This window comes from Procambarus clarkii, chromosome 16 (assembly GCF_040958095.1).
Source record: "Procambarus clarkii isolate CNS0578487 chromosome 16, FALCON_Pclarkii_2.0, whole genome shotgun sequence".
Classification (NCBI taxonomy): Eukaryota; Metazoa; Arthropoda; class Malacostraca; order Decapoda; family Cambaridae; genus Procambarus; species Procambarus clarkii.
In genome coordinates, this window is record NC_091165.1 from 41,711,709 (window position 1) to 41,739,389 (window position 27,681).

The 27,681-nt window shown below is 45.8% G+C and overlaps 1 protein-coding gene across 3 annotated transcripts in view; it reads right to left on the reverse strand.

Annotated features, from left to right (window-relative positions):
* Positions 1-27,681, reverse strand: part of LOC123760124 (venom allergen 5) — a 298,290-nt gene that overhangs the window by 117,618 nt on the left and 152,991 nt on the right. For all 3 annotated transcript variants that reach the window (XM_045745617.2, XM_069325471.1, XM_069325470.1), the window contains one exon: positions 23,800-23,963. In XM_045745617.2, coding sequence (XP_045601573.1) covers positions 23,800-23,962 — 163 coding nt within the window. In that variant the 5' untranslated portion in view covers position 23,963. The remainder of the gene's footprint in view (positions 1-23,799; positions 23,964-27,681) is intronic.

Consider the following 27,681-nt stretch of genomic DNA (forward strand, 5'->3'; position numbering starts at 1 on the left):
AAAAGACGATTTGAGTATGATCATTGATACACATTTATCTCATTAATACCTTATTAATATCTCATTATCGCATGAAAGACATTGTACCTCACCTCTTTCCTGCCTATATATGCACACTCTCTGAATCCATCCTTCTGAAGACGTAAAATTAAATGCGAAACTAATTAAGTAAATTCATGTCCTAATCCTACCTTCCTGGTTTGACATTGGCATATATTAGTATATTTTAGTAGCAGTCTTTTCTGTAGACATATATTATTACATATGACCGAAAAAGTAACATTAATAATTCTAACACGAATTTTCTCGATATTTCTTATGTTTCTTTTCACTGTTGATGGTAATTGAAAAATCAATTCTCCAAAATTCATTTTTATTTCTAGTCTGACGCGACACTTGAACGCGTTTCGTAATAACTTATTACATTTTCAAAGACTTTTAGTTTACACACACACAACTATAACCTGCAAACACTAAACAGAGTTTAAACAGCTTTCATACATTGGGTTGAGTGGGAGTGTGGGAGTGGTAGGAGTGAGGTAGGGGTGTGGGGTGTGGGGTGTGGGGGGGGTGGTGGAGGAGGCAGAGTAACAACAATGGAGGCACGAGTGAAGGGAGCTAGTAACTCAGAGCAGCAGACGCCCTCACTGTAGGCCCTAATGACCCAACCACCAGCCACACGCTAATAAATTTTAACCTAAATGAGAATTCTCAGTAAGTTGTAACGTTTATATATTTGGCCTGTTGATTAACGTGCCATCCTGACCTTTATGGCCCTCGTTTACAAATGTGGTTTTCGCATATCTCTTACAAAGTTGTGTAACATATTCTTGCCTCGTTCTCTAGGAAGCCCATTGAAGATTTGTGATGTGTAACACCAAGGTGGGCGGGCACCTCCCACAGCCTCCCATGTTACCCGTGGTGAGGCGCGGGCACCTCCTACAGCCTCCCATGTTACCAGTGGTGAAGCGCAGGCACCTCCCACAGCCTCCCATGTTACCCGTGGTGAGGCGCGGGCACCTCCCACAGCCTCCCATGTTACCAGTGGTGAGGCGCGGGCACCTCCCACAGCCTCCCATGAGGCGCAGGTGCCTCCCATGTTACCAGTGGTGAGGCGCGGGCACCTCCCACAGCCTCCCATGAGGCGCAGGTACCTCCCACAGCCTCCCATGTTACCCGTGGTGAGGCGCGGGCACCTCCCACAGCCTCCCATGTTACCCGTGGTGAGGCGCGGGCACCTCCCACAGCCTCCCATGTTACCAGTGGTGAGGCCCGGGGACCTCCCACAGCCTCCCATGAGGCGCAGGTACCTCCCACAGCCTCCCATGTCACCAGTGAGGCGCGGGCATCTCCCACAGCCTCCCATGTTACCAGTGAGGCGCGGGCACCTCCCACAGCCTCCCATGTTACCAGTGAGGCGCGGGCACCTCCCACAGCCTCCCATGTTACCAGTGGTGAGGCGCAGGCACCTCCCACAGCCTCCCATGTTACCCGTGGTGAGGGACGGGCACCTCTCACAGCCTCCCATGTTACCAGTGGTGAGGCGCGGGCACCTCCCACAGCCTCCCATGTCACCAGTGAGGCGCGGGCACCTCCCATGTCACTAGTGAGGCGCAGGCACCTCCCACAGCCTCCCATGTTACCAGTGAGGCGCGGGCACCTCCCACAGCCTCCCATGTTACCAGTGAGGCACGGGCACCTCCCACAGCCTCCCATGTCACCAGTGAGGCGCGGGCACCTCCCACAGCCTCCCATGTTACCAGTGAGGCGCGGGCACCTCCCACAGCCTCCCATGTTACCAGTGAGGCGCGGGCACCTCCCACAGCCTCCCATGTCACCAGTGAGGCGCGGGCACCTCCCACAGCCTCCCATGTTACCCGTGATGAGGGGCGGGCACCTCCCACAGCCTCCCATGTTACCAGTGAGGCGCGGGCACCTCCCACAGCCTCCCATGTCACCAGTGAGGCGCGGGCACCTCCCACAGCCTCCCATGTTACCAGTGAGGCGCGGGCACCTCCCACAGCCTCCCATGTCACCAGTGAGGCGCGGGCACCTCCCACAGCCTCCCATGTTACCAGTGAGGCGCGGGCACCTCCCACAGCCTCTCACAGTGCCTGAGAGGTTCAGTCATCAGTCTGCCAGGAACACACACAAGATGATCAAGATAATAGCTGAGGTTCAGCCTTTGAGTCTTCAGCATATCTTTTTGTGGTCTTACCGCGCTCGCACGCGCGTTCGCATGTTTACTCACCTATTTGTGCCTACATGGTTGAGCTCTAGTTCTTGGACATGCTTTTCCATCCGTCGTTTGTCAAATACAATGACTCTTGACTTATATCCCTATCACAAGTACTTTTCAAGTTATAAATGGAGTTGGCGTCCACAACCTGCTCCTTCCAGTCTCAGGAAAATGGACTAAAACATTACATGTTCCCACTACTCTTAAGCTAAAAGAAAACTTTCTAACATCTCTGTGATTCACCCGAGTCTCAAGCTTACGTTCAGGTTCTCCTGTACTACAGGTGTTCATAGTCAACATTTCCTCTTTATCCACTCTGATAATACACCTCACTATTTCATGGGTGGAATTCATGTCATTTCTCTCTCTCCTCTTTTTCTAGCAACGTCAGGTTTAGTTCTTTCAGTTTCTCTTCATACCTCATCCCTCGCACCTCTGGGACGTGCCTTGTTGCAAACTTCTGAACCTTTTCGAGTATCCTTGTATGTTTCTTTTGATAGGGGGGGGCCAGGATTAGATGGCATACTCCAGGACCTGTCTCAGGTAGGCAGCTCGCTGCCATCTAAATACCTCGTTATTTATATTTATTACTGATGGTGTGACTTTTGCTTGTGCAGAGTATACTGGTGACGCTGTTCTGTTTATATAAGGGAGCCGGTCGGCCGAGCGGACAGCACGCGGGACTTGTGATCCTGTGGTCTTGGGTTCGATCCCAGGCGCCGGCGAGAAACAATGGGCAGAGTTTCTTTCACCCTATGCCCCTGTTACCTAGCAGTAAAATAGGTACCTGGGTGTTAGTCAGCTGTCACGGGCTGCTTCCTGGGGGTGGAGGCCTGGTCGAGGACCGGGCCGCGGGGACACTAAAAAGCCCCGAAATCATCTCAAGATAACCTCAAGATATGAGGCTGCGGTGTTAGGTCTGGTGCTATGTCCACTTTCAGGTCTTTCCTCGAGACGTTGTAGGGAGGCAGTTTGTCTTCATGGTGCCTCTTGGTTACTTGACGCCTCTTACCATTTACATCACCATAGATATTTCTCGGACCAACTGTGCAGGTTATTCAAGTCGTCTTAGAGAATCTTACAATGCTCATTTGTCAAAACCCTTCTCGTCTGTTTTGTATCGATAGCAAATATCGACATATACGACTCAATTGCTTTAGATAGGTCTTGGACATAAATGAGAAATTGCATGGGTCCCAGAACCGATCCTTGTGGTACCCCACAACTTGTTACCTTATGCCAGTCTCTCCCCCCCTCCCCCCTCACTGTAACTCTGGCTTCTGCCTGTTAAGGAAATTCTTTACCCATGTTAGTGCTTTCTCGCTTATTCCCGCCTGGCTCGCTAGTTTGTTTTAATTTCTTGTCAGCTACTAATTAAAACGCTCTTTGGTAGTCCAGAAATATGCACTCTGCCCAACCGTCTCTGTTCTGCCTTAATTTTTTTTAGAACTTCTTTTAGACTTTTTTTAGGACTAGAACTAATAGGTTCGTCAGGCAGTATTTTCCTTCCCTAAAGCCATGTTAATGTTTGTTTACGTATCTAATACTCTCCAAGTGTGTGTATACTCTCCTATTTTCGTCTGCAGGATCGAGCTCTAGCTCGTGGACCCCATTTTTCAAGTTGTTGGTTGTCTACAGCAATTACCACACTTGACTTGATAATGGTCCCGGACGGACCGAAACATCGTCGTCTCTCGACCTTCTGGCGGGAGGTGTGGTCACCATATTGCAGTGACTCTTCACCTACTGCCCAACCACAACTGGTCTTAAACTTGTGAGCTTAATTTGCCTCTACAACCTGCTCCTTTAGACTATTCCATTTACTCACTACTCTTACGCTGAAAGAAAACTTTGTAACATCTCTAAGACACATCTGAGTTTCAGGCTTCCATCCGTACACTCATGTTCCATTTGTATTCATTGTAAACATTTCCTCTTTTTCCTCCCTCTCAGTTTTTCTAGGTATTTTATACGTCTGAATCATGTCTCCCCCTCTCTTCCTTCCTAGCGTGATCAAGTTTAGTTCCTTCAGTCTCTCTTCATGCATCATCTCTCACAATTGAGTCTCATTGTAACCATCTGCACCCTTTCGAGTTTTTTTCTTGTGTGAGTGCGCGCGCGCGCGTGTGTGTGTGTGTGTGTGTGTGTACTCACCTAGTTGTGTTTACAAGGGTTGAGGTCTGGCTCTTTGATCCCGCCTCTCAACTGTCAATCAACTGATGTACAGGTTCCTGAGCCTACTGGGCTCTATCATATCTACACTTGAAACTGTGTATGGAGTCAGCCTCCACCTCATCACTGCCTAATGCATTCCATCTGTTAACTACTCTGACACTGAAAAAGTTCTTTCTAACGTCCCTGTGGCTCATTTGGGTACTCAGTTTCCGCCTGTGTCCCCTTGTTCGCGTACCGCCCGTGTTAAACAGTTTATCTTTATCTACCCTATCGATTCCTCATAAATTTTAAGGTAGTGACCATGTCTCCCCCGAGCTCTCCTGTCTTCCAGCGACGTGAGGTGCATTTGCCGCAGCCTTTCCTCTTAACTCATGCCTCTTAGTTCTGGGACTAGTCTAGTGGCATACCTCTGAACTTTCTCCAGCTTCGTCTTGTGCTTGACAAGGTACAGGCTCCATGCTGGGGCCGCATACTCCAGGATTGGTCTTACATGTGTGGTATACAAGGTTCTGAATGATTCCTTACACAGGTTCCTGAAGGCAGTTCTGATGTTATGCAGCCTTGCATACGCCGCCGATGTTATTCAGTTTATGAGCGTCAGGAGAAAGGCTTGGCGTGATATTAACCTCTAGGTCTTTCTCTCTGTTCGTTTCATGACGTACGTCCTCTCTCATTCGGTATCCCGTGTCTGGCCTCCTATTTCCCACGTCTAGTTTCATTACCTTACATTTACTCGGGTTGAACTTTAGTAGCCATTTATTGGACCATTAATGTTTGTCTAGGTCATCTTGATGCCTCATACTATCTTCTCTGTCTTAATCCTCCTCATAATTTTTGCATCATCAACAAACAATGAGAGGAACTATTCTATACCCTCTGGAAGATTATTTACATATATCAGAAACAGTATAGGTCCAAGGACTGACCTCACCCCGCACAGTGACTTGCGGTCTTCTGTTGCTTAGGTACTCCCTTATCCAGTGGAGAACCTTCCTTTTCACTCCCGCGTGCATCTCAAGCGTGTGCAGTAATCTCTTGTGTGGTACTGTGTCAAAGGCTTTTTGGCAATACAAAAATATGAAGTCTGCCCATCCCTCTCTTCCTTGTCTGATAGGGTTTGGGGGGAGGAGGGCGGTCTTGAGGAGAGGGAGGGGGGGGGGGGTTCTAGGTGGGCACTTAGTGGGGGGGGGGGCTGGTATGGGCTGGGGCAGGAAGGGCTCCTATTGGGTGGAAGGTGGGTTACACTTGTTACAAGAACAAATGCTTGCACTAAGGGTCAACACTTAAGAGGATGCAGTTCCAATACAGTGGGGCTAGGTAAGGCCCCGCCCCCAGAGGAAAACAATTCCCAGAAAGTATTAATCACTGTAAATGGTCTGTAATCTAGAGAGATTAACCACCCCACTACAACAAGGTAAGAATGATACTCCGATGAAATCTTAAACATATAATTTATTAACCCTAATACCCCCCAAGTACAATTAAGTGTGTTATTATCCTTAATACAATGAGCAAACCCCAAATACAATGTGTGTGTGTGTGTGTGTGTGTGTGTGTGTGTGTGTGTGTACTCACCTATATGTGCCTGCAGGATCGAGCATTGACTCTTGGATCCAACCTTGCGAGCCATCGATTGTTTACAGCAATGACTCCGGTTCTATTTCCCTATCATACCTAGTTTTAAAATTTGCTTCCACAACCTGTTCCTTAAGTGCATTCCACTTCCCACTACTCTCACACTAAATGAAAAGTTCCTAACATCTCTGTGACTCATCTGAGTTTCCAGCTTCCACCCATGTCCCCTCGTTCCGTTAGTATTCCGTGTGAACATCAGAGTGGAAATAGGAACACCGTGTGTTCCTATTTCCACTCTGTCAATCCCCCTGAGTATTTTATACGTTCCTATCATATCCCCCATCTCCCTTCTTCTTTCTAGTGTCGTAAGGCTCAGCTCCTTCAGGCGCTCTTCATATTTCATCCCTCGTAACGCTGTGACGAGTCTTGTTGCAAACTTCTGCACCTTTTCCAGTTTCCTTATGTGTTTCTTCAGGTGGGGACTCCATGATGGGGCGGCATACTCCAAAGACTGGCCTCACGTAGGCAGTGTAAAGCGCCATAAATGCCTCCTCACTTAGGTTTCTGAATGATGTTCAATAAGGTGCATTTCCCGCAGCCTTTCCTCGTAACTCATGCCTCTTAGTTCTGGGACTAGTCTAGTGGCATACCTTTGGATTTTTTCCAGCTTCGTCTTGTGCTTGACAAGGTACGGGCTCCATGCTGGGGCCGCATACTCCAGGATTGGTCTTACATATGTGGTGTACAAGATTCTGAATGATTCCTTACACAGGTTCCTGAACGCTGTTCTGATGTTAGCCAGCCTCGCATATGCCGCAGACGTTATTCTTTTTATGTGGGCTTCAGGAGACAGGTTTGGTGTGATATCAACTCTTAGATCTTTCTCTCTGTTCGTTTCATTAAGTACTTCACCTCCTATTCTGTACCCTGTGTCTGGCCTTCTATTTCCACTGCCTAGTTTCATTACTTTGCATTTACTCGGGTTGAACTTCAACAGCCATTTGTTGGACCATTCACTCAGTCTGTCTAGGTCATCTTGTAGCCTCCTACTATCGTCCTCAGTTTCAATCCTCCTGATAATTTTTGCATCATCGGCAAACATTGAGAGAAACGATTCTATACCCTCTGGGAGATCATTTACATATATCAGAAACAGTATAGGTCCAAGGACTGACCCCTGCGGGACTCCACTCGTAACGTCTCGCCAATCTAAGACCTCACCCTCGCACTGACTCGTTGTCTCCTGTTGCTTAGGTACTCCTGTATCCAACGGAGTACCTTCCCTTTCAATCCAGCCTGCATCTCCAGCTTTTTCACTAGCGTCTTGTGTGGCACTGTTTCAAAGGCTTTCTGACAATCCAAAAATATGCGGTCTGCCCACCCTTCTCTTCCTTGCCTTATTTTTGTTGCCTGGTCGTAGAATTCATGTAACCCTGTGAGGCAGGACCTACCATCCCTGAATCCATGTTGATGCTGTGTTACAAAGTTCCTTCGCTCCAGATGCTCCACTAGTTTTTTTCGCACAGTCTTCTCCATCAGCTTGCATGGTATGCAGGTTAGGGACACTGGCCTGTAATTCAGTGCCTCCTGTCATTTGACAGGAGGCACATTTATCTTGACATTTATCAATTAATTAAATTCTGAAGACAATTTTGTACTCGCCTAGTTGTGTTTGCCCAGCTAATGGGCTTTGTGTTAATGTCTTCCTGAGGCAACAGGTTCAGCGTAGTGTATTTTCCCCATTTTTTTGTTCCATTGTTTCTAGGCGTTGAGTCCCTCTCAGGCTGAGAGTGCCTGGAGTTCCCAGGAGACACTGAGCCTGAGTGTCCCTGGAGTACCATCATCTGTCCTACCACCGCTGGAACACATCCAGGTCCCCGTGGAGTCTCCTCCAGTCATATTCCTCATAAATATTTAGGCCTCCGCATATATGGATTAATATAATTTCCACTCTCGAAGATCGTTACCATATGAAGAATAAAATCATATTACTGATGGCTGAAGTTCTCCACTTGTAACTGCTTGTCACTCTAACAGCTCTCCTCCCACTGGTACATAGAATTAGGCCCAATGTGTCCTATCACCCACTTGGCCAGGAACGCCAGCCTGGTTCACAAGTTCACATGAGCATTCCATTGGTCCTACGAGCAAAGTTTTCTGGCAACAGATAAGCAGTCAGCCCGCCCTTCTCTGTGGTGGTTTATCACTGTTTTACCGTCACACAACTGTTAGGTTCCTTAGACATGATCTGCTGCTTCTTCAGCCGTGTGTGTCCTGTCCTCTAGCACCTGGGAGGAGAGGTTTGTTAAAGACATTAATGTGTTGTTTGTGTGTTCCTGTCTACCATATATATGGTAGTTCGTTAACCAGCAGCCATGAGATGAAGAATATTGCGGAGGTGCTTACCACAGGTGTCCACAGGTGCCCACCACAGGTGCCTACAGGTCCCCACAGGTCCCCACAGCTGCCTCTTTCGGTATCCATTCAGAAATTTATGTCGATCATATAGATTTCGATAAACCCAGATGATGATCAGTAGCTTCCTATGGATTAGTGGTTACTCTGCAAACGAACAAACAAATCCCGGGTTCGAGCCCTGGGCGGGTACTGTGGCATGACTGTGCACAGTCGCTTCCATGTTCCCCCGTGTGCACTCAACCGTGGCTGCTATTTGGTATAAAGCGATTACCGGATCAAGTTTTAGAAAAAGTTTTCAAGTGACCATTGGAAGGTAGAGGCCAGCCTGCAGCCCACGACCAGACGACTACTGCGCCTCTGAACTTTAGCGTGTGAAGGACGACCTCGGGCGGACCGCACATTAGACGACCTCCGGCGGACCGCACATTAGACGACCTCAGCCGGACCGCACATTAGACGACCTCGGGCGGACCGCACATTAGACGACCTCGGGCGGACCGCACATTAGACGACCTCAGCCGGACCGCACATTAGACGACCTCGGGCGGACCGCACATTAGACGACCCAGAGCGGACCGCACATTAGACGACCTCGGGCGGACCGCACATTAGACGACCTCGGGCGGACCGCACATTAGACGACCTCGGGCGGACCGCACATTAGACGACCTCGGGCGGACCGCACATTAGACGACCTCGGGCGGACCGCACATTAGACGACCCAGAGCGGACCGCACATAAGACGACCCAGAGCGGACCGCACATAAGACGACCTCGGGCGGACCGCACATTAGACGACCTCGGGCGGACCGCACATTAGACGACCTCGGGCGGACCGCACATTAGACGACCCAGAGCGGACCGCACATAAGACGACCCAGAGCGGACCGCACATAAGACGACCCAGAGCGGAGCGCACATAAGACGACCCAGAGCGGACCACACATAATGTGGTCCACTGGAGGTGAAGCCCAACCAAGTCATTCCCCTCCTCCTCATGTGTGACGCCTCATGACCGGCCGTCACACCACCCGGCCTTGTTCTCGCAGCGCCCTGGTCACAACTCCGCCCTGGCCATAACTCCACCCTGGCCATAACTCCACCCTGGTCATAACTCCGCCCTGGCCATAACTCCGCCCTGGCCATAACTCCGCCCTGGTCATAACTCCACCCTGGCCATAACTCCACCCTGGTCATAACTCCACCCTGGCCATAACTCCACCCTGGTCATAACTTCACCCTGGCCATAACTCCACCCTGGTCATAACTCCACCCTGGCCATAACTCCACCCTGGTCATAACTCCACCCTGGCCATAACTCCACCCTGGTCATAACTCCACCCTGGACACACTACTGAACATAACTACAACGAACACAACGACACCCCAACACATAACTCCCTGGACAGAACACGTTGGACACATCTACACTTCGGACACAACACCCCTGGACAGAACACCTTGGACACAACACCCGGACAGAACACCTTGGACACAACACCCGGACAGAACTCCGCCCGGTCTTCCTGGCACAAAGGTCAGTGTTGCCAACGGTCCGACACCAATCATCAAGTGTTGCAATATCTGGCAGTGTTCTCAGATGAGCCGGATGGGTTGAGAGCCGGCCAGCTGGCTCTGACCTGCCAGGCTTACCGCTCTAAACCTCTTACTGTCCTGTCTGGCTGCAGGTGTGTAGACGACTTAGTATGCTATGATGATGGTACACGTGGATAGGTGCAGGTGTGGAGGGTGGTGAAGGTTGAGTGCAGGTGTAGAGGGTGGTGAAGGAGGAGTGCAGGTGTGGAGGGTGGTGAAGGAGGAGTGCAGGTGTGGAAGGTGGTGAAGGAGGAGTGCAGGTGTGGAGGGTGGTGAAGGTTGAGTGCAGGTGTGGAGGGTGGTGAAAAGTGTGGGCAGGTGTGGAGGGTGGAGAAGGAGGAGTGCAGGTGTGGAGGGTGGTGAAAAGTGTGGGCAGGTGTGGAGGGTGGTGAAAGGTGAGTGCAGGTGTGGAGGGTGGTGAAAGGTGAGTGCAGGTGTGGAGGGTGGTAAAGGTGAGTGCAGGTGTGGAGGGTGGTGAAAGGTGAGTGCAGGTGTGGAGGGTGGTAAAAGTGAGTGCAGGTGTGGAGGGTGCTGAAGGTGGAGTGCAGGTGTGGAGGGTGGTGAAAGGTGAGTGCAGGTGTGGAGGGTGGTGAAGGAGGAGTGCAGGTGTGGAGGGTGGTGAAAAGTGTAGGCAGGTGTGGAGGGTGGTGAAAGGTGAGTGCAGGTGTGGAGGGTGGTAAAGGTGAGTGCAGGTGTGGAGGGTGGTAAAGGTGAGTGCAGGTGTGGAGGATGGTAAAGGTGCGTGCAGGTGTGGAGGGTGGTAAAGGTGAGTGCAGGTGTGGAGGGTGCTGAAGGTGAGTGCAGGTGTGGAGGGTGCTGAAGGTGGAGTGCAGGTGTGGAGGGTAGTGAAAGGTGAGTGCAGGTGTGGAGGGTTGTGAAGGGGGAGTACAGGTGTGGAGGGTGGTAAAAGTGAGTGCAGGTGTGGAGGGTGGTGAAGGAGGAGTGCAGGTGTGGAGGGTGGTAAAGGTGAGTGCAGGTGTGGAGGGTGGTAAAGATGTAGTGCAGGTGTGGAGGGTGGTGAAGGGACTGCAGGTGTGGAGGGTAGTGAAGGTGGAGTGCAGGTGTGGAGGGAGGTGAAGGAGGAGTGCAGGTGTGGAGGGTGGTGAAAGAGGAGTGCAGGTGTGGAGGGTGGTGAAGGAGGAGTGCAGGTGTGGAGGGAGGTCAAGGAGGATTGCAGGTGTGGAGGGTGGTGAAGGAGGAGTGCAGGTGTGGAGGGTGGTGAAGGGGGAGTGCAGGTGTGGAGGGTGGTGAAGGGGGAGTGCAGGTGTGGAGGGTGGTGAAGGGGGAGTGCAGGTGTGGAGGGTGGTGAAGGGGGAGTGCAGGTGTGAAGGGTGGTGAAGGAGGAGTGCAGGTATGGAGGGAGGTGAAGGAGGAGTGCAGGTGTGGAGGGAGGTGAAGGAAGAATGCAGGTGTGGAGGGAGGTGAAGGAGGAGTGCAGGTGTGGAGGGAGGTGAAGGAGGAGGGCAGGTGTGGAGGGAGGTGAAGGAGTGCAGGTGTGGAGGGAGGTGAAGGAGGAGTGCAGGTGTGGAGTGAGGTGAAGGAGAAGTGCAGGTGTGGAGGGAGGTGAAGGAGGAGTGCAGGTGTGGAGGGTGGTGAAGGAGGAGTGCAGGTGTGGAGGGTGGTGAAGGAGGAGTGCAGGTGTGGAGGGTGGTGAAGGAGGAGTGCAGGTGTGGAGGGTGGTGAAGGAAGAGTGCAGGTGTGGAGAAAGCCCATAAAGATCCCGCTAGTAAGATTATATTTACATACATGCATTTTGGAATTACATATACATATTTATTTAATTAAGCTGCTTTTAAAAGTTATTTATGAGAGAACACTTTGTAATATTAATGTTCTCTCTCGCCCCTGTGTTAGTTGCTACCATTATCTCCCAGCCACACTACCATTATCTCCCAGCCACACTACCAGTATCTCCCAGCCACACTACCATTATCTCCCAGCCACACTACCATTATCTCCCAGCCTCACTGCCATTATCTCCCAGCCACACTACCATTATCTCCCAGCCACACTACCATTATCTCCCAGCCACAGTACCATTATCTCCCAGCCACACTACCATTATCTCCCAGCAACACTACCATTATCTCCCAGCCACACTACCATTATCTCCCAGCCACACTACCATTATCTCCCAGCCACACTACCATTATCTCCCAGCCACACTACCATTATCTCCCAGCCTCACTACCATTATCTCCCAGCCACACTACCATTATCTCCCAGCCTCACTGCCATTATCTCCCAGCCACACTACCATTATCTCCCAGCCACACTACCATTATGTGGTATATAATGTTCTTTCAGAACATTATAAACCACATATGTCAGACCAATCCTGGAGTATGCGGCTCCAGCATGGAGTCCATATCTAGTCAAGCATAAGACTAAACTGGAAAAGGTTCAAAGATTTGCAACCAGACCTCACGTCACTGGGAGACAAAAGAGTTAGAGGGGACATGATCACCACATACAAGATTCTCAGAGGAATTGATAGGGTAGATAAGGACAGACTATTTACCACAAGGGGCACACGCACTAGGGGACACAGGTGGAATTTGAGTGCCCAAATGAGTCATAGAGACATTAGAAAGAATTCTTTCAATTTCAGATTAGTAAACAAATGGAATACACTAGGCAGTGATGTGGTGGAGGCTGACTCCATACACAGTTTCAAGTGTAGATATGATAGAGCCCAATAGGCTCAGGAATCTGTACACCAGTTGATTGACAGTTGAGTGGCGGGACCAAAGAGTCAGAGCTCAACCCCCACAAACACAATTAAGTGAGTACACGCCAACACACACAGGCACGCACGCACGCACACACACACACACACACACACACACACACACACACACACACACACACACACACACACACACACACACACAGGAAAGCAACTTCCAACTTTTGAGGACAAAACTGGCACAGGAGTGAACATAAGAGGAGGTGCAGCACCAGAGGCCCACGGAGGGTCCCATGCACCATACTGGCAACCGTCCCGTCACCTCCCTCCAACTTCCCTTACTCTCATACCACTCCTGCTACGATGTACTCAGGTGAAATTAATTCAAATACGAAGTTACAAGAAACTATTCCCTATGAACAAATCCACAAGGGCCGTGACGATGTTTCCAACCTACGTCTGAGAGGATCCCAGAAGCTGCCTTAATGTGCTATGACATGGTTAAAAGAATTGCAACCGATGTGGGAAATTTTTACCCACCATATCTAATAATCATCTAAGAAATGTATAATTTCTATATCATATCAAAATCGTATCAAAATCATATTAGAATCATTAAAGATTCATTTTATAGCTTGATCCTGGATGACAATGGCACCATGAACACGTACGCAACAGGGGCCCTTTTGATGCCTACGTGACTTTGTACATGATCTCTCAAGGATCCAGAAGCTTCTAGAAGGATTTCTTAATTAAAAAACTATTGGAACATTTATTCGCTTCCGGTAGAGATTAAAAATCCAATCTTTAATAAGATTCAGTGGTACTTTCAAATACTACTTATAATCTTTATATCCTATATCTAATTATATTATAATCACATCTTATTTCAATCATAAGTCTAGACTGTAAAAATAATCAATCAATATTCATTGAAAGCTACCTCTCAAGGGAGAGGGGGGAGGATCTCGGGGGCGAGAAGCGCCCACGACGATGCCTCGAGCACTTTGTGTTTGTTTACAACTGAGCGAACAAGTGACTGATCCTTAGCGAACATTACCAGCTCAAGGACACCTTATCTAATATTTTCATCGCCAGTGAATACTCTCTAGAACTGGGGGAGTACCTGGACAATATCTACAAGGAAAATCCTAGAACATTTATATAAAATAAGAGTGTTTAGTGGAGATCACAGTGACGCGGTTTCCACCACCTTCATTCCTATTCTTTATCTCAAATCATTCTTCTGCAACTGCAGGGATAATCACGTAGCAACGCTACCAGATCATCATACAGCAACGCTGTGGCAAAATATCGTGCCTAAACTCAACAAGAGAGAGTTAATCTGTCTGGCACCTTGTCAGACAAGGCACCCCGACTGGCAGAGAAGTATATTGAATGTTATTTGGTATATGATTGGCCAATTGTATGCTTGTGTGACTTTAATATCCGATAAATCTGTCTGTTGGTTAAAAAGCGAGGCGAAGCCTCACATTTCAGTAAGTTTATTAAAATTGTAGCGTAGCTGTGAATCTTATCCAAGTACTGAACCTCATGAGTGTCCATTGTGTCAGAAAGAATTCAGCCTCAATAAGTAAGAACCTCACAAGTGTCCATAGTGTTGGAAGAGATTCACTCAAGCTAACTGTATCATTAATTAAATTGAATATGTCTGCATATATATTTGAATATATAAATTAAGTTATCAATTGCTTGCTTAGTTATTTTTAAGTTATCATATAAGTTCATTTAATTGAATATAATTTCTAGTACTAAGTTAACAGTATTTAGACTACATTTAAGGTCATTAATTATACTTTTACAATTTAATTTGTTGTTTATAGTATAAGTACATATTGGCTGTTAATAGTTATGGTGCTGGGTTAGACTATGTATGTTTAAATCCCTGATTTAAACAGAGCCAGTGTTCAGTCAGATAACTGAATTTATTAAATCTTATCCTTGTATAAAATACAAGCTGATGTGAGATCCCTGTCTACAGGTGGACTGGAACTTCTATCAACAAAGTCATTCACCCCACCTGTCCCTTACAGCCCACAATCTGTCATTAGGAAAAGAGGATCTAGGATTTACAACCCTAGCTAGAGATTTTAATTGAATTAATTTGCAGACAGTAAATTTTTAATTTAGTTCAGTACAAGTCCCTGGTAGTCTCCTCTTATATCAATCCCAGCAGGTTTTTCCCACATTAATGGTCCTTCGAACCTAGATAATAATGTTCTTTTGTACCTAGATATTTATGATCATTCGTTTACCGAATATTTCAGTGCCAAATACATAAGAAACTTCTTGATTTTGCATTGGAATAATTCTTACATATTCTAGCCTAACCTAGCTATCAGCCAATATTTATCATAGCTATATATCTAAGTAAACAAATTGTTTGCAGTGGCTTAAGCCACCATATTCATTAACTAGTAAGCATTCATAGCATACTGATACTGTTCAATGTTAAGAAACCACAGTAATTAAGTATATCAGTGTCAAAGACACAACTGCATCTTAATCATAAAATACCATTATCTACCTCATTGTGGTAACATTACATATATATTTAAGTGTATTATCTAGCATTATCTCTAATCTACTGATTTTCAGAGCTGCTCATTACATAATATTCTTTAAAAAAGTGTTATCATCACTGTAAGAGCATTTCATTACAATCTAACTATAATTAACTATATCATACCCTATTCCAGGTAAAACCAGTAGGCATTCTACTGTATTTTATCAAACAACTATTAGGGTAACAGATCTTGTAATAACTTTGCAAAAATAGTGCCATTTACTATTTTTAAAAAATTATTACAAGATTTACCAACTTGGTGCATTCGTGCATTCGGGTCACAAATCAAATTATTACAGTACTTTTGATAATTGAACACCTGCTACAACCAGATTCCAGGGAGGAAATGAAGGACGATCTTTGGAGTCATTACCTAAGTAGACAGGAAAGCTCATTTATCAAAATACATTAACATCAAACATATTCATCAGAAAAAAGAGAAAAATCTCGGAATCTCCGAAACTCGGAAAAGGTCAAAATGGCTAACAGTATTCCACCTGCAGCTGAAACAGAAAAGAAGAGGACACAAAGTGTCTAAAAAAATCACTTGAATCTACAGCCTACAGACCATTTAAATCAGGTGATAGACAAATGTCATCATCACTTGGCTACAATAGTCTACAATTGGGGATTAAGACCAATCTTAATCTCACATCACAATCTGAAAGGCTAACAGCCCATTGACAATGTCAATACAAATATTATCATCCATCTAAGATAACTATCTTAGTTAATCCAAGAATATAGTCTTGATCGCCTAATCTCATGCTTTCACTGGAGTGAAATCCGCCTCAGAAAATCTGAAATTAATCAAGCATCTCAAAGAGACTTACTTAATAGAAAAGGCAAAGCCAAGAAAAAAAAAGAAAAAGCAAAATGCTTCATCACATCATGAATAATGTAGATACACATTATTACAGATACAATTCATCCTTTAAGGAAATCCTTGGAGGAGTACAAGCGTTACATGCTTGTATCACCTACTTGCATGTAATTACTTACCTACAAGTTTTACATACTTGTAACAACATCTTATCACAAAGCCATCTCTTTGATGGACTTCGAGCTTACGTACAAAGATTACGAAGCCGAGGAAAACTTAGATCTCAAGAAAAAATCCCCAAAAGTGAATCCACGGACAAAAATAAAAATGTCCAAAATGGCAGTCAAAAATCAAGGCAACAAAATTCCTCTTCTGCAAAGTGGAAACAGAATAATGTTGGCTCTTATGCTATATCCCCCACAGTTAACAGAACTGCAGGATACCAAGCTCTTAAGACAGATAAGACAAAAGGAGCTACAAGTGCCCCAAAATGTTTATTCTGTCAAGAAGCACATACCATTTATCAATGCACAGTATATGAAGACCGTGCCAGTCGAATCGATCGACTGAAATCTCTGAACAGGTGCATCCGTTGTCTACGGAAGCACGATACAAGTGAGTGTAACACTCAATTGCAGAACTGCCAATATTGTCATAAAAGTGTACATCACACAGCACTCTGTGGTGATATTAACACTCAATCCAGATCACAGACTTCCAATAATCAACCTGCATCTCAGGCAAAGCCCAAAGATGATAATACCACAACAGCCGTACAATTCTGTACAGTAATGAGCAATGTCAACGACTTGGATACAGAAATTGTTACAACAGCCATATTGCCTACTGCACAGCTAGAACTATGCAATCAAGGAATTTGTATTCCAACAAGAGGCTTTTTTGATCAAGGGTCACAGAAAACCTTTATCAGTAAAAAGATGGCAGAAGATTTACAACTTAAATCTTCAAAGCAAGTATCTACCTCCATATCAGGGTTTTTTACTAATTCTGGTCGTAGAACCTTTCCAGTAGTAAAACTCAATGTCTGTCTAGGTACATCCCAAAGGACAGTAGAAGCCATAGTAGTTGATAAAATTCCTACTGAAATGGAAGTGACTGGTCTGACAGCCACAATTAAATTCCTAAAAGAAAAAGGAATACAATTAGCAGATCCTCTGCTTGAGTCTGACTACATAGGGGATATCGGAATCCTGATTGGAGCTGACTACTATCATCGATTCATTCTGGGATCCGAAGAATCTATGGGTATGAATATACTCAAATCAGCAGGAGGCATATTGATGACAGGACCTATACTAGATCTTGAACCTTCAACTCCTGAAAAATCACATCATACAGAAACTGTAATAGTGGCATGACTAGGCAAAGAACAGTCACCACTTAAAATCCCCCACATGATTGATGATGGATTGGAATCTGTACATCAATTGTGGGAACTTGATGCCATAGGAATAATTCCTGAACAACCAAGTCCTGATGATGTCTGTGCATACAATCAATACTTAGAAACTGTACAGTACCATGATGGACAGTACTGGGTAAGGCTACCATGGAAAATCAACCATAAAACCTTACCTACCAATTATCACATGGCTTACAGTCAATTTAAATCTCAATTAGCAAAGCTAAGAAAAAGGCCTGAGCATTTAAAACTCTATCATGAGATTATTGCTCAACAATTAAAGAATAAATTCATCGAAGTCGTGAAACATGACAATAAGCAAACAGGCCATTTTTTACCTCACATGGCTGTAATGAGAGAATCAAAAACAACTCCTTTACGGATAGTTTTTAATTGTAGCTCTAAATCTGGACCCCAAGGAACCAGTCTAAATGATTGTTTGCAAACAGGTCCAAGTCTAACTCAGAAATTGTATGACATACTGTTGAAGTTTAGACTTAACAAATATGCGTATTCAGCAGATATAAGTAAGGCCTTTCTCAGAGTTGGCTTACAGGAAGAAGATAGAGACTTCACTAAGTTTCTATGGGTAGAGAACCCAGAAGATGTCAATAGTCCTCTAGTGACTTTCAGATTCTCATCAGTTCTTTTTGGCATGACAAGCAGTCCATTTCTATTGCAAGCAACTCTAGATACTCATCTGAAGAAATCATCAAGTCCCTGTAAGACTGAAATCAGTCAAAATCTATATGTAGATAATTTTCAAGGGACAGTTAACAGTACTACATAACTGTTACAATTATATCATTAGGCTAACAAGGAGCTACAAGGTGCCAACATGCCACTACAATCTTGGGCCTCTAATAATGCAACATTGAATAATCAAATAGCAAGAGATTACCCTGAATATCACGTACCAGAATCACAAAAGGTGTTAGGTATGGATTGGGATTTAATCTCGGACACAATATCGATCAAATCCGTGCCAGTAAATTACAACATCACTACAAAAAGGGATTTGCTTTCACAAGTTAGCAAAGTATTCGACCCACTTGGTCTATTAAATCCTTTGACTATCAAGTGGCGTTTATTGGTGCAAGAAGCATGGAAAGCTAAGGTTGGTTGGGATGATCCACTACCAATCCAATTACAAAAAGCTTGGATGGAAGTGGCTCAAGAACAAACTTTAGTTGAAAAGATAATCTTTCCGAGACACATAGTCGAGGAAAATGAAGAAGTATCACTACATGTATTCGCAGACTCGTCAGCCAAAGCTTTTGGAGCTTGGGCTTACTTAGTGACTTCTCATCAATCATATCTTATCACCTCTAAGGCCAGAGTCGCTCCATTAAAAAAGAGGACTTTGCCTCAGATGGAACTAACAGCACTGCTAACTGGCACACGCTTAGCAGTGCATATCAAACAAGTCTTGTCTACCATGAACATCAAAGATGTCATTATATGGTCTGACAATGAAGCTGTCTTACAATGGGTACGAAACGACAACTGTCCAACTCCATATGTAAAAAATCGCGTCTCGGAAATTAAAGAAATTTCCGCAGGCTTTCAATTGTTGCATGTACCAACAAAGGATAATCCAGCTGATCTCTTATCAAGAGGTATGACATTTAAACAGTTTGCAAAGGCAGATATTTGGTTTCATGGGCCTTGATGGTTAGTGAATTGTAGTTGGCCTGAACAAAAGCCACACGTCATTACAACACAAACCATAACTACCACCAGGCAGCAAGCTCAAATATCAGTCTTGGATTGTACTCGTTACTCCTCGCTCATCAAATTAATCAATGTAACACAGAACGTGTTTCATTATCTCAGGAAAAAAGGTATAAAATACACTTTTCCTGATGCACTTATCTATTGGGTAAGACAAGCCCAGAGAGAAACTTATGGGAATAACTATGAAAATCTTCAGCATAAGTTAAAACACAATCTCGGTCTGTGGATAGACCAAGAAAATCACAACATTCTGCGTTGTGGAGGGAGACTTAAACACACAGATATTAATCTAGATACCGTGCATCCATGGCTTTTACCAAAAAATCATTGGATCACAAGGTTGATTGTGTTACATACACATCAACAAATCATCAAACATGGAGGAGTGTTAGACACACTCACACAAATCAGACAGCAGTACTGGATTCCTCAGGGAAGACAGTCAGTCAAATCAATCTTAAAGAATTGCATGATATGCCGAAGGTACGATGCAAGAACTTGCTCTTATCCAGGGCCACCACCCCTACCAAAGGAACGAGTGGTCCATCTACAACCTTTCGAAACGACAGGAGTAGATTATACAGGAGCAATATATCTAACAGGGACTGCAGATAAGCAACCTATCAAGGCATACATCTGTCTGTTCACCTGTGCTACCACCAGGGCAGTACATCTAGAGGTAACACCCGATATGACTGCTCAATCATTTATTCAAGCTTTCCGCAGATTCGCAGCACGCCGATCATGCCCTAAGCTGATGATTTCAGATAACGGAGCAAACTTGGTAGCTGGAGAAGCATGTCTACGGGAAATCTGTTCCCATCCTGCAGTTACTTCCACACTGGAACAGCGTCATTGCAGATGGAAATTTATCCCTCCGAGAGCCCCATGGCACGGAGGATTTTATGAACGGTTAATAGGAACTGTAAAAAGATCCTTGAGAAAATCTCTACACCGTCAAAAAATCAATCTTCAAGAACTCCAGACAGTAATCACGGAAATAGAATCAAGGGTGAATAACCAGCCGTTGACTTACTTGTCTGAGGATCCTACTCAACATGAGCCATTAAGTCCTGCCCACCTAATGTATGGAAGACTTCTGACTCCAGTACCATCTCTAGTGGATGATGAGATCAGAGATCCCTCATATGTGGGTCAGAGCGAGTTGGTTCAGGGGTATAAGCATCTGTCCAGCATAATCCAAAAATGGAATGATGTTTGGACAAAAGAATATCTTACATCTCTACGAGAACATCACTATGGGGCCAATGTCCCACATAATATATCTAATCTCCAACCTGGCGATATTGTCTTGGTAGACAGTGATGGCCCTAGGGCTGACTGGCCATTAGGTAAAGTTGTCTCAGTCCATCCAGATAGTCAGGGGATTTTGAGAATAGTAAAAATCCTGTCTAAAGGAACAACTTCCCTGAAGACATTGGACAAACTCATCCACATGGAATCAGTGAGTCAGCTGCAGTTAGATCCTGAGAGACCTCAAGAGACTCTAACTCCACAAGACCCACAGACTCCTAACAGACACAATCGTCCACAACGGACAGCAGCACAAAAGTGCAAGCAAAATTTGCACTTGTATTATCAATCCAATGGAGAGTAAATAAATACATATGGTTACTATTGTCCTAAGTATTGGACTCTGTGCCAGTTCTCTCCCTCTGGAAGATGTGGGAAATTTTTACCCACCATATCTAATAATCATCTAAGAAATGTATAATTTCTATATCATATCAAAATCATATTAGAATCATTAAAGATTCATTTTATAGCTTGATCCTGGATGATAATGGCACCATGAACACGTACGCAACAGGGGCCCTTTTGATGCCTACGTGACTTTGTACATGATCTCTCAAGGATCCAGAAGCTTCTAGAAGGATTTCTTAATTAAAAAACTATTGGAACATTTATTCGCTTCCGGTAGAGATTAAAAATCCAATCTTTAATAAGATTCAGTGGTACTTTCAAATACTACTTATAATCTTTATATCCTATATCTAATTATATTATAATCACATCTTATTTCAATCATAAGTCTAGACTGTAAAAATAATCAATCAATATTCATTGAAAGCTACCTCTCAAGGGAGAGGGGGGAGGATCTCGGGGGCGAGAAGCGCCCACGACGATGCCTCGAGCACTTTGTGTTTGTTTACAACTGAGTGAACAAGTGACTGATCCTTAGCGAACATTACCAGCTCAAGGACACCTTATCTAATATTTTCATCGCCAGTGAATACTCTCTAGAACTGGGGGAGTACCTGGACAATATCTACAAGGAAAATCCTAGAACATTTATATAAAATAAGAGTGTTTAGTGGAGATCACAGTGACGCGGTTTCCACCACCTTCATTCCTATTCTTTATCTCAAATCATTCTTCTGCAACTGCAGGGATAATCACGTAGCAACGCTACCAGATCATCATACAGCAACGCTGTGGCAAAATATCGTGCCTAAACTCAACAAGAGAGAGTTAATCTGTCTGGCACCTTGTCAGACAAGGCACCCCGACTGGCAGAGAAGTATATTGAATGTTATTTGGTATATGATTGGCCAATTGTATGCTTGTGTGACTTTAATATCCGATAAATCTGTCTGTTGGTTAAAAAGCGAGGCGAAGCCTCACATTTCAGTAAGTTTATTAAAATTGTAGCGTAGCTGTGAATCTTATCCAAGTACTGAACCTCATGAGTGTCCATTGTGTCAGAAAGAATTCAGCCTCAATAAGTAAGAACCTCACAAGTGTCCATAGTGTTGGAAGAGATTCACTCAAGCTAACTGTATCATTAAATTGAATATGTCTGCATATATATTTGAATATATAAATTAAGTTATCAATTGCTTGCTTAGTTATTTTTAAGTTATCATATAAGTTCATTTAATTGAATATAATTTCTAGTACTAAGTTAACAGTATTTAGACTACATTTAAGGTCATTAATTATACTTTTACAATTTAATTTGTTGTTTATAGTATAAGTACATATTGGCTGTTAATAGTTTTTTTTTTGTTTTTTTTGAGATATATACAAGAGTTGTTACATTCTTGTACAGCCACTAGTACGCGTAGCGTTTCGGGCAGGTCCCTGGAATACGATCCCCTGCCGCGAAGAATCGTTTTTTCATCCAAGTACACATTTTACTGTTGCGTTAAACAGAGGCTACAGTTAAGGAATTGCGCCCAGTAAATCCTCCCCGGCCAGGATACGAACCCATGACATAGCGCTCGTGGAACGCCAGGCGAGTGTCTTACCACTACACCACGGAGACTGTGGGTGTTATGGTGCTGGGTTAGACTATGTATGTTTAAATCCCTGATTTAAACAGAGCCAGTGTTCAGTCAGATAACTGAATTTATTAAATCTTCTCCTTGTATAAAATACAAGCTGATGTGAGATCCCTGTCTACAGGTGGACTGGAACTTCTATCAACAAAGTCATTCACCCCACCTGTCCCTTACAGCCCACAATCTGTCATTAGGAAAAGAGGATCTAGGATTTACAACCCTAGCTAGAGATTTTAATTGAATTAATTTGCAGACAGTAAATTTTTAATTTAGTTCAGTACAAGTCCCTGGTAGTCTCCTCTTATATCAATCCCAGCAGGTTTTTCCCACAACCAAGAAAACATCCTGATTTACCAACGGATCCTGTAGCCTCTCCGAGACACAAACCAGGGTTTTACACAACTCCCCCCATGCACTCGAGCTATGTCAACAGGCCGTTCTACCTCTTGTTCATTTGATCCATCACGCTATTGTGATATCTGTGTGTGACTATTCCCTATCCTTTTGGTTACTCTTCGTCGATTCATTAGTCAAGTCTTGAATATTTCGGGGTTTGTATTAATCAATAATTACCTTGCTGTAGTCGTTTATATAATTAACAAAATACCTTGGCCACTCTTCTTGTATATTACACAATTAACAGGTCACCGCAGCACCTGGTGATGGTGAAGAGCATGACCAATGGGCCAGGTTGGCTCGGCCGCCGTGCAGTGAGGTCAGTGAAGTGTGCAGTGAGGTCAGTGAAGTGTGCACTCCACACTGGCAAGTCATACTGAGCCCTCATGCTACACACTCTCCAGTATCCCGCATTTCACTCGTCACAATCTCGGTAGACCCGAGTGCTGCTGCACCAGCCCTCAACACAGGGGTAAGGGGCTAGGAACAAGGGGTAAGGGGTGAGCAACAAGGGGTAAGGGGCTAGCAACAAGGAGTAAGGGGTGAGCAACAAGGGATAAGGGGCTAGCAACAAGGGGCTAGCAACAAGGTGTAAGGGGCTAGCAACAGGGGCTAGCAACAAGGTGTAAGGGGCTAGCAACAGGGGCTAGCAACAAGGTGTAAGGGGCTAGCAACAGGGGCTAGCAACAAGGTGTAAGGGGCTAGCAACAAGGTGTAAGGGGCTAGCAACAGGGGCTAGCAACAAGGTGTAAGGGGCTAGCAACAGGGGCTAGCAACAAGGTGTAAGGGGCTAGCAACAGGGGCTAGCAACAAGGGGCTGGAGAAGGGGTACTCACGGAGGATGGTCTTGCCGGTACACTGTCTGGGGAGGAAGGTACACATGGTGTGGCGAGGGTCGACGGCCCGGTACTCGCAGCAGGTGACGGGCTCCAGTACCGTGGTGAGCAGGGTACCCAGCAGTACCACGGGCACCAGCACGGCTCTCCGGGCACCACTCATGCTGCGGGAGACACCACATGGTCAGTATGCTGTGGGAGTATGCTGTGGGAGACACCACATGGTCAGTATGCTGTGGGAGACATTTCATGGTGCGAGAAAGTGTGGTTGTGGTTAAGGGCTAGGTGTAGCGGAGGCTAGGTGTAGAGAAGGGCTAGGTGTAGGGAAGGGCTAGGTGTAGGGAAGGGCTAGGTGTAGCGGAGGCTAGGTGTAGGGAAGGGCTAGGTGTAGCGGAGGCTAGGTGTAGGGAAGGGCTAGGTGTAGCGGAGGCTAGGTGTAGGGAAGGGCTAGGTGTAGCGGAGGCTAGGTGTAGGGAAGGGCTAGGTGTAGCGGAGGCTAGGTGTAGGGAAGGGCTAGGTGTAGCGGAGGCTAGGTGTAGGGAAGGGCTAGGTGTAGCGGAGGCTAGGTGTAGGGAAGGGCTAGGTGTAGCGGAGGCTAGGTGTAGGGAAGGGCTAGGTGTAGCGGAGGCTAGGTGTAGGGAAGGGCTAGGTGTAGGGAAGGGCTAGGTGTAGCAGAGGCTAGGTGTAGGGAAGGGCTAGGTGTAGCGGAGGCTAGGTGTAGGGAAGGGCTAGGTGTAGGGAAGGGCTAGGTGTAGGGAAGGGCTAGGCGTAGCGGAGGCTAGGTGTAGGGAAGGGCTAGGTGTAGTGGAGGCTAGGTGTAGGGAAGAGCTAGGTGTAGGGAAGAGCTAGGTGTAGGGAAGGGCTAGGTGTAGCGGAGGCTAGGTGTAGGGAAGGGCTAGGTGTAGGAAAGGGCTAGGTGTAGCGGAGGCTAGGTGTAGGGAAGGGCTAGGTGTAGGGAAGGGCTAGGTGTAGCGGAGGCTAGGTGTAGGGAAGGGCTAGGTGTAGGGAAGGGCTAGGTGTAGCGGAGGCTAGGTGTAGGGAAGGGCTAGGTGTAGGGAAGGGCTAGGTGTAAGGAAGGGCTAGGTGTAGCAGAGGCTAGGTGTAGGGAAGGGCTAAGTGTAGGGAAGGGCTAGGTGTAGCGGAGGCTAGGTGTGGGCAGGATAAACTCACTGCTGACTTAGCGTTCACTTGTCTACTGTGTTATAGCTGAGAAGCGTCACTAAGTGTTCCATTATAAGTGGTGTAGTACTCCGCTCCTGCGGCGCGCCTCGCGCCTCGCCACATAACCAGTTGGTTAAGCTCCGCGTGCCTGCACACACGTGTCAGCGAGTGAGCAGGTTTAGAATAGTCAAGCGACACTTGTATCCTGCGTCCACACCTGGCTACCTCGGCCTAATGATGATACAAAGTTATACAAATGTTGTTCTGTAAGATATTGTGGAGCTTGGTCCCGGCGGCAGCCTCCCGCCCTCAAGAGTGTCTCTGCTATTATATATACATCACTTGTAGTTACCAGAGAGTTCACATAAATAATTTCATGGGACACCCGGCGGTTCCCGGGTCGACCTGGTGCAAGTGACCCGGAATCATTCCACCAAGAAATATCAAAGACAAATGCTTGTAAAGAAAGGTAATATATGGAACGTAGGTCAACACCTCCCTGCTGTCTGCACATCTCCGTCTCCGTCACATGTACGGAGGAAAGGTCTCAAGTACTGAAACATTTCCTGCTAAATAAACACAGGTATTCTGTGCACGTCGCCATCTTGGAAAGTTCGGGGCCGTCCTTCAACACGCTGGACTCTTGTCTTGCTCCCTCTACACAAGACAGCCGCCTCCGGTGTCATTGTACACTCCATAATCTAAGTCCCTTTAAGTAGTGTTTCCCTTTGGCCAACTGGTATGAGGTTAGTGTTGCCGGCAGCGTACAGTGCCTCCGGTCAAGAAGCATGACCATGTGACAACAGCGGTCAGGCTCTGTGGTTTATAGTTTTGTTTCTTTAAATCTGTTTTATGTGTATAATCCTCTGCTAAATACTGCTACATTTATCAGTGACGCAATGCTGCATATGGTCCATCTTTTAGTTCTTAACGTGATTGATTCTTGCAGGATATGGGCTTCAGCACACTGCTGGCAAGCAAGTCTTGATGCTGCTAATCCACGCTGCAATAGTCATCCTGCAACACTATCCATCAAATAACTCGCATCCATTCAAGTAAATTTAATTTAATTTATTAATTACTAAATGTTCCTAATTATTTTGTGAGCAGTGAAGAAGGTTAGTGTTCTAAATCGAGTATACAATGTCCCTCACAATGCCTAAAACGTTCAGAAAATATGTTATTCCCCTCAAACGTCACTTCTGTGTCCAGGTCATTGACGTTTTGTAATTTACTTATTTCCGATGAGAAGTTGCGCGAATAGACGTTATTCGTTCATAAAAGTGCAGAACAAAACAATATATGAATACAAATCATATATTTAAACTTAAGTCATACAACAATGACCACAAAGATTTAGGATTAGTGATCGAGATTTACAGTTATACCGTATATCATATTCACGACTCAGCCCCCAAGTGTAGTATACCATCATGATGGTGTTATACTGTGCTGGTCCCCGCGTACAAGGTCCAGTATATCTTGGTGATGTGCTCGCCGGGCTCCTTCAACATATAAATTAAGCATGAAGGATATAAACTTTGAGGGAGAGCGTGTAGCCCACTGTGCTACAGTTCTTCAGCACATCACCAGTCCCACATAGTTTTCAGCCTTATGATTGCCCAGAAAGCCTTGAACCATTGTGAAAAAGCTGTTCTAAGCCACTATCTCCTTCCTAATGAGCTTCTTGGGAACTCCTTATATTCCAGGATCTTCTTTATCTGTGGTCTGAGGACGACACCGGCATTGATCTTTACCTTAAACATCTCAGGTAAAAAGCTTTGAAGGTATATAACCGCTAGTGACTCCTTATCTAGAGCTGTGACTCCTTATCTAGAGCTGTGACGTATTAACACCTTCCTGGAGTCCACCACAGGCTCCCACTTGACACCGATCCTCCCCGCAGAGAACTCGGGGCCAGATTCACGAAGCAGTTACGCAAGTACTTGCCGGTACACTGTCCGGCAAGTAAGTACACTTACGAACGTGTACATCTTTCCTCAATCTTTGACGGCTTGGGTTACATTTATTAAACAGTTTACAAGACTGAAAACTTGCCAATAAACTGTTGTTATTGTTATAATCAGCCTCCTGGTGCTTCGGAGGTCATTAACTGTTTAATAATTGTAAACAAAGCTGCCAAAGATTGAGAAAAGATGGACAGGTTCGTAACCGCTTCGTGAATCTGGCCCTCGGTCCGCCAGTGCGGGTCCTGCCTGTGGTACTGCTCCCTCCACTTCCTCCTGTCCCGGAGGCAAAGATCGGAGGGAAACGTGAGTAAAGTGTCTTGGAAATCAAAATGGTGATATAAAAAAAACACCATTTAGAAGTCTCCAATGACCTGCCGGCCGTGCTCGCCATCAAGGTGCTCAACAAGATCTTAATGCTCTCTCTATTACTGATGAACAATGTCTCACACAATATACTGCTCAGCAATACGCCAGCTTAAACACGCGCTCAAAAACGCCTCCTGATGCCTCACAATGCCTCCTGATGCCTCACAATGCCTCCTGATGCCTCACAATGCCTCCTGATGCCTCACAACGCCTCCTGAGGCCTCACAATGCCTCCTGATGCCTCACAACGCCTCCTGAGGCCTCACAATGCCTCCTGATGCCTCACAACGCATCCTGATGCCTCACAATGCCTCCTGAGGCCTCACAATGCCTCCTGATGCGTCACAACGCCTCCTGGCGCCTCGCAATGCCTCCTGGCGCCTTA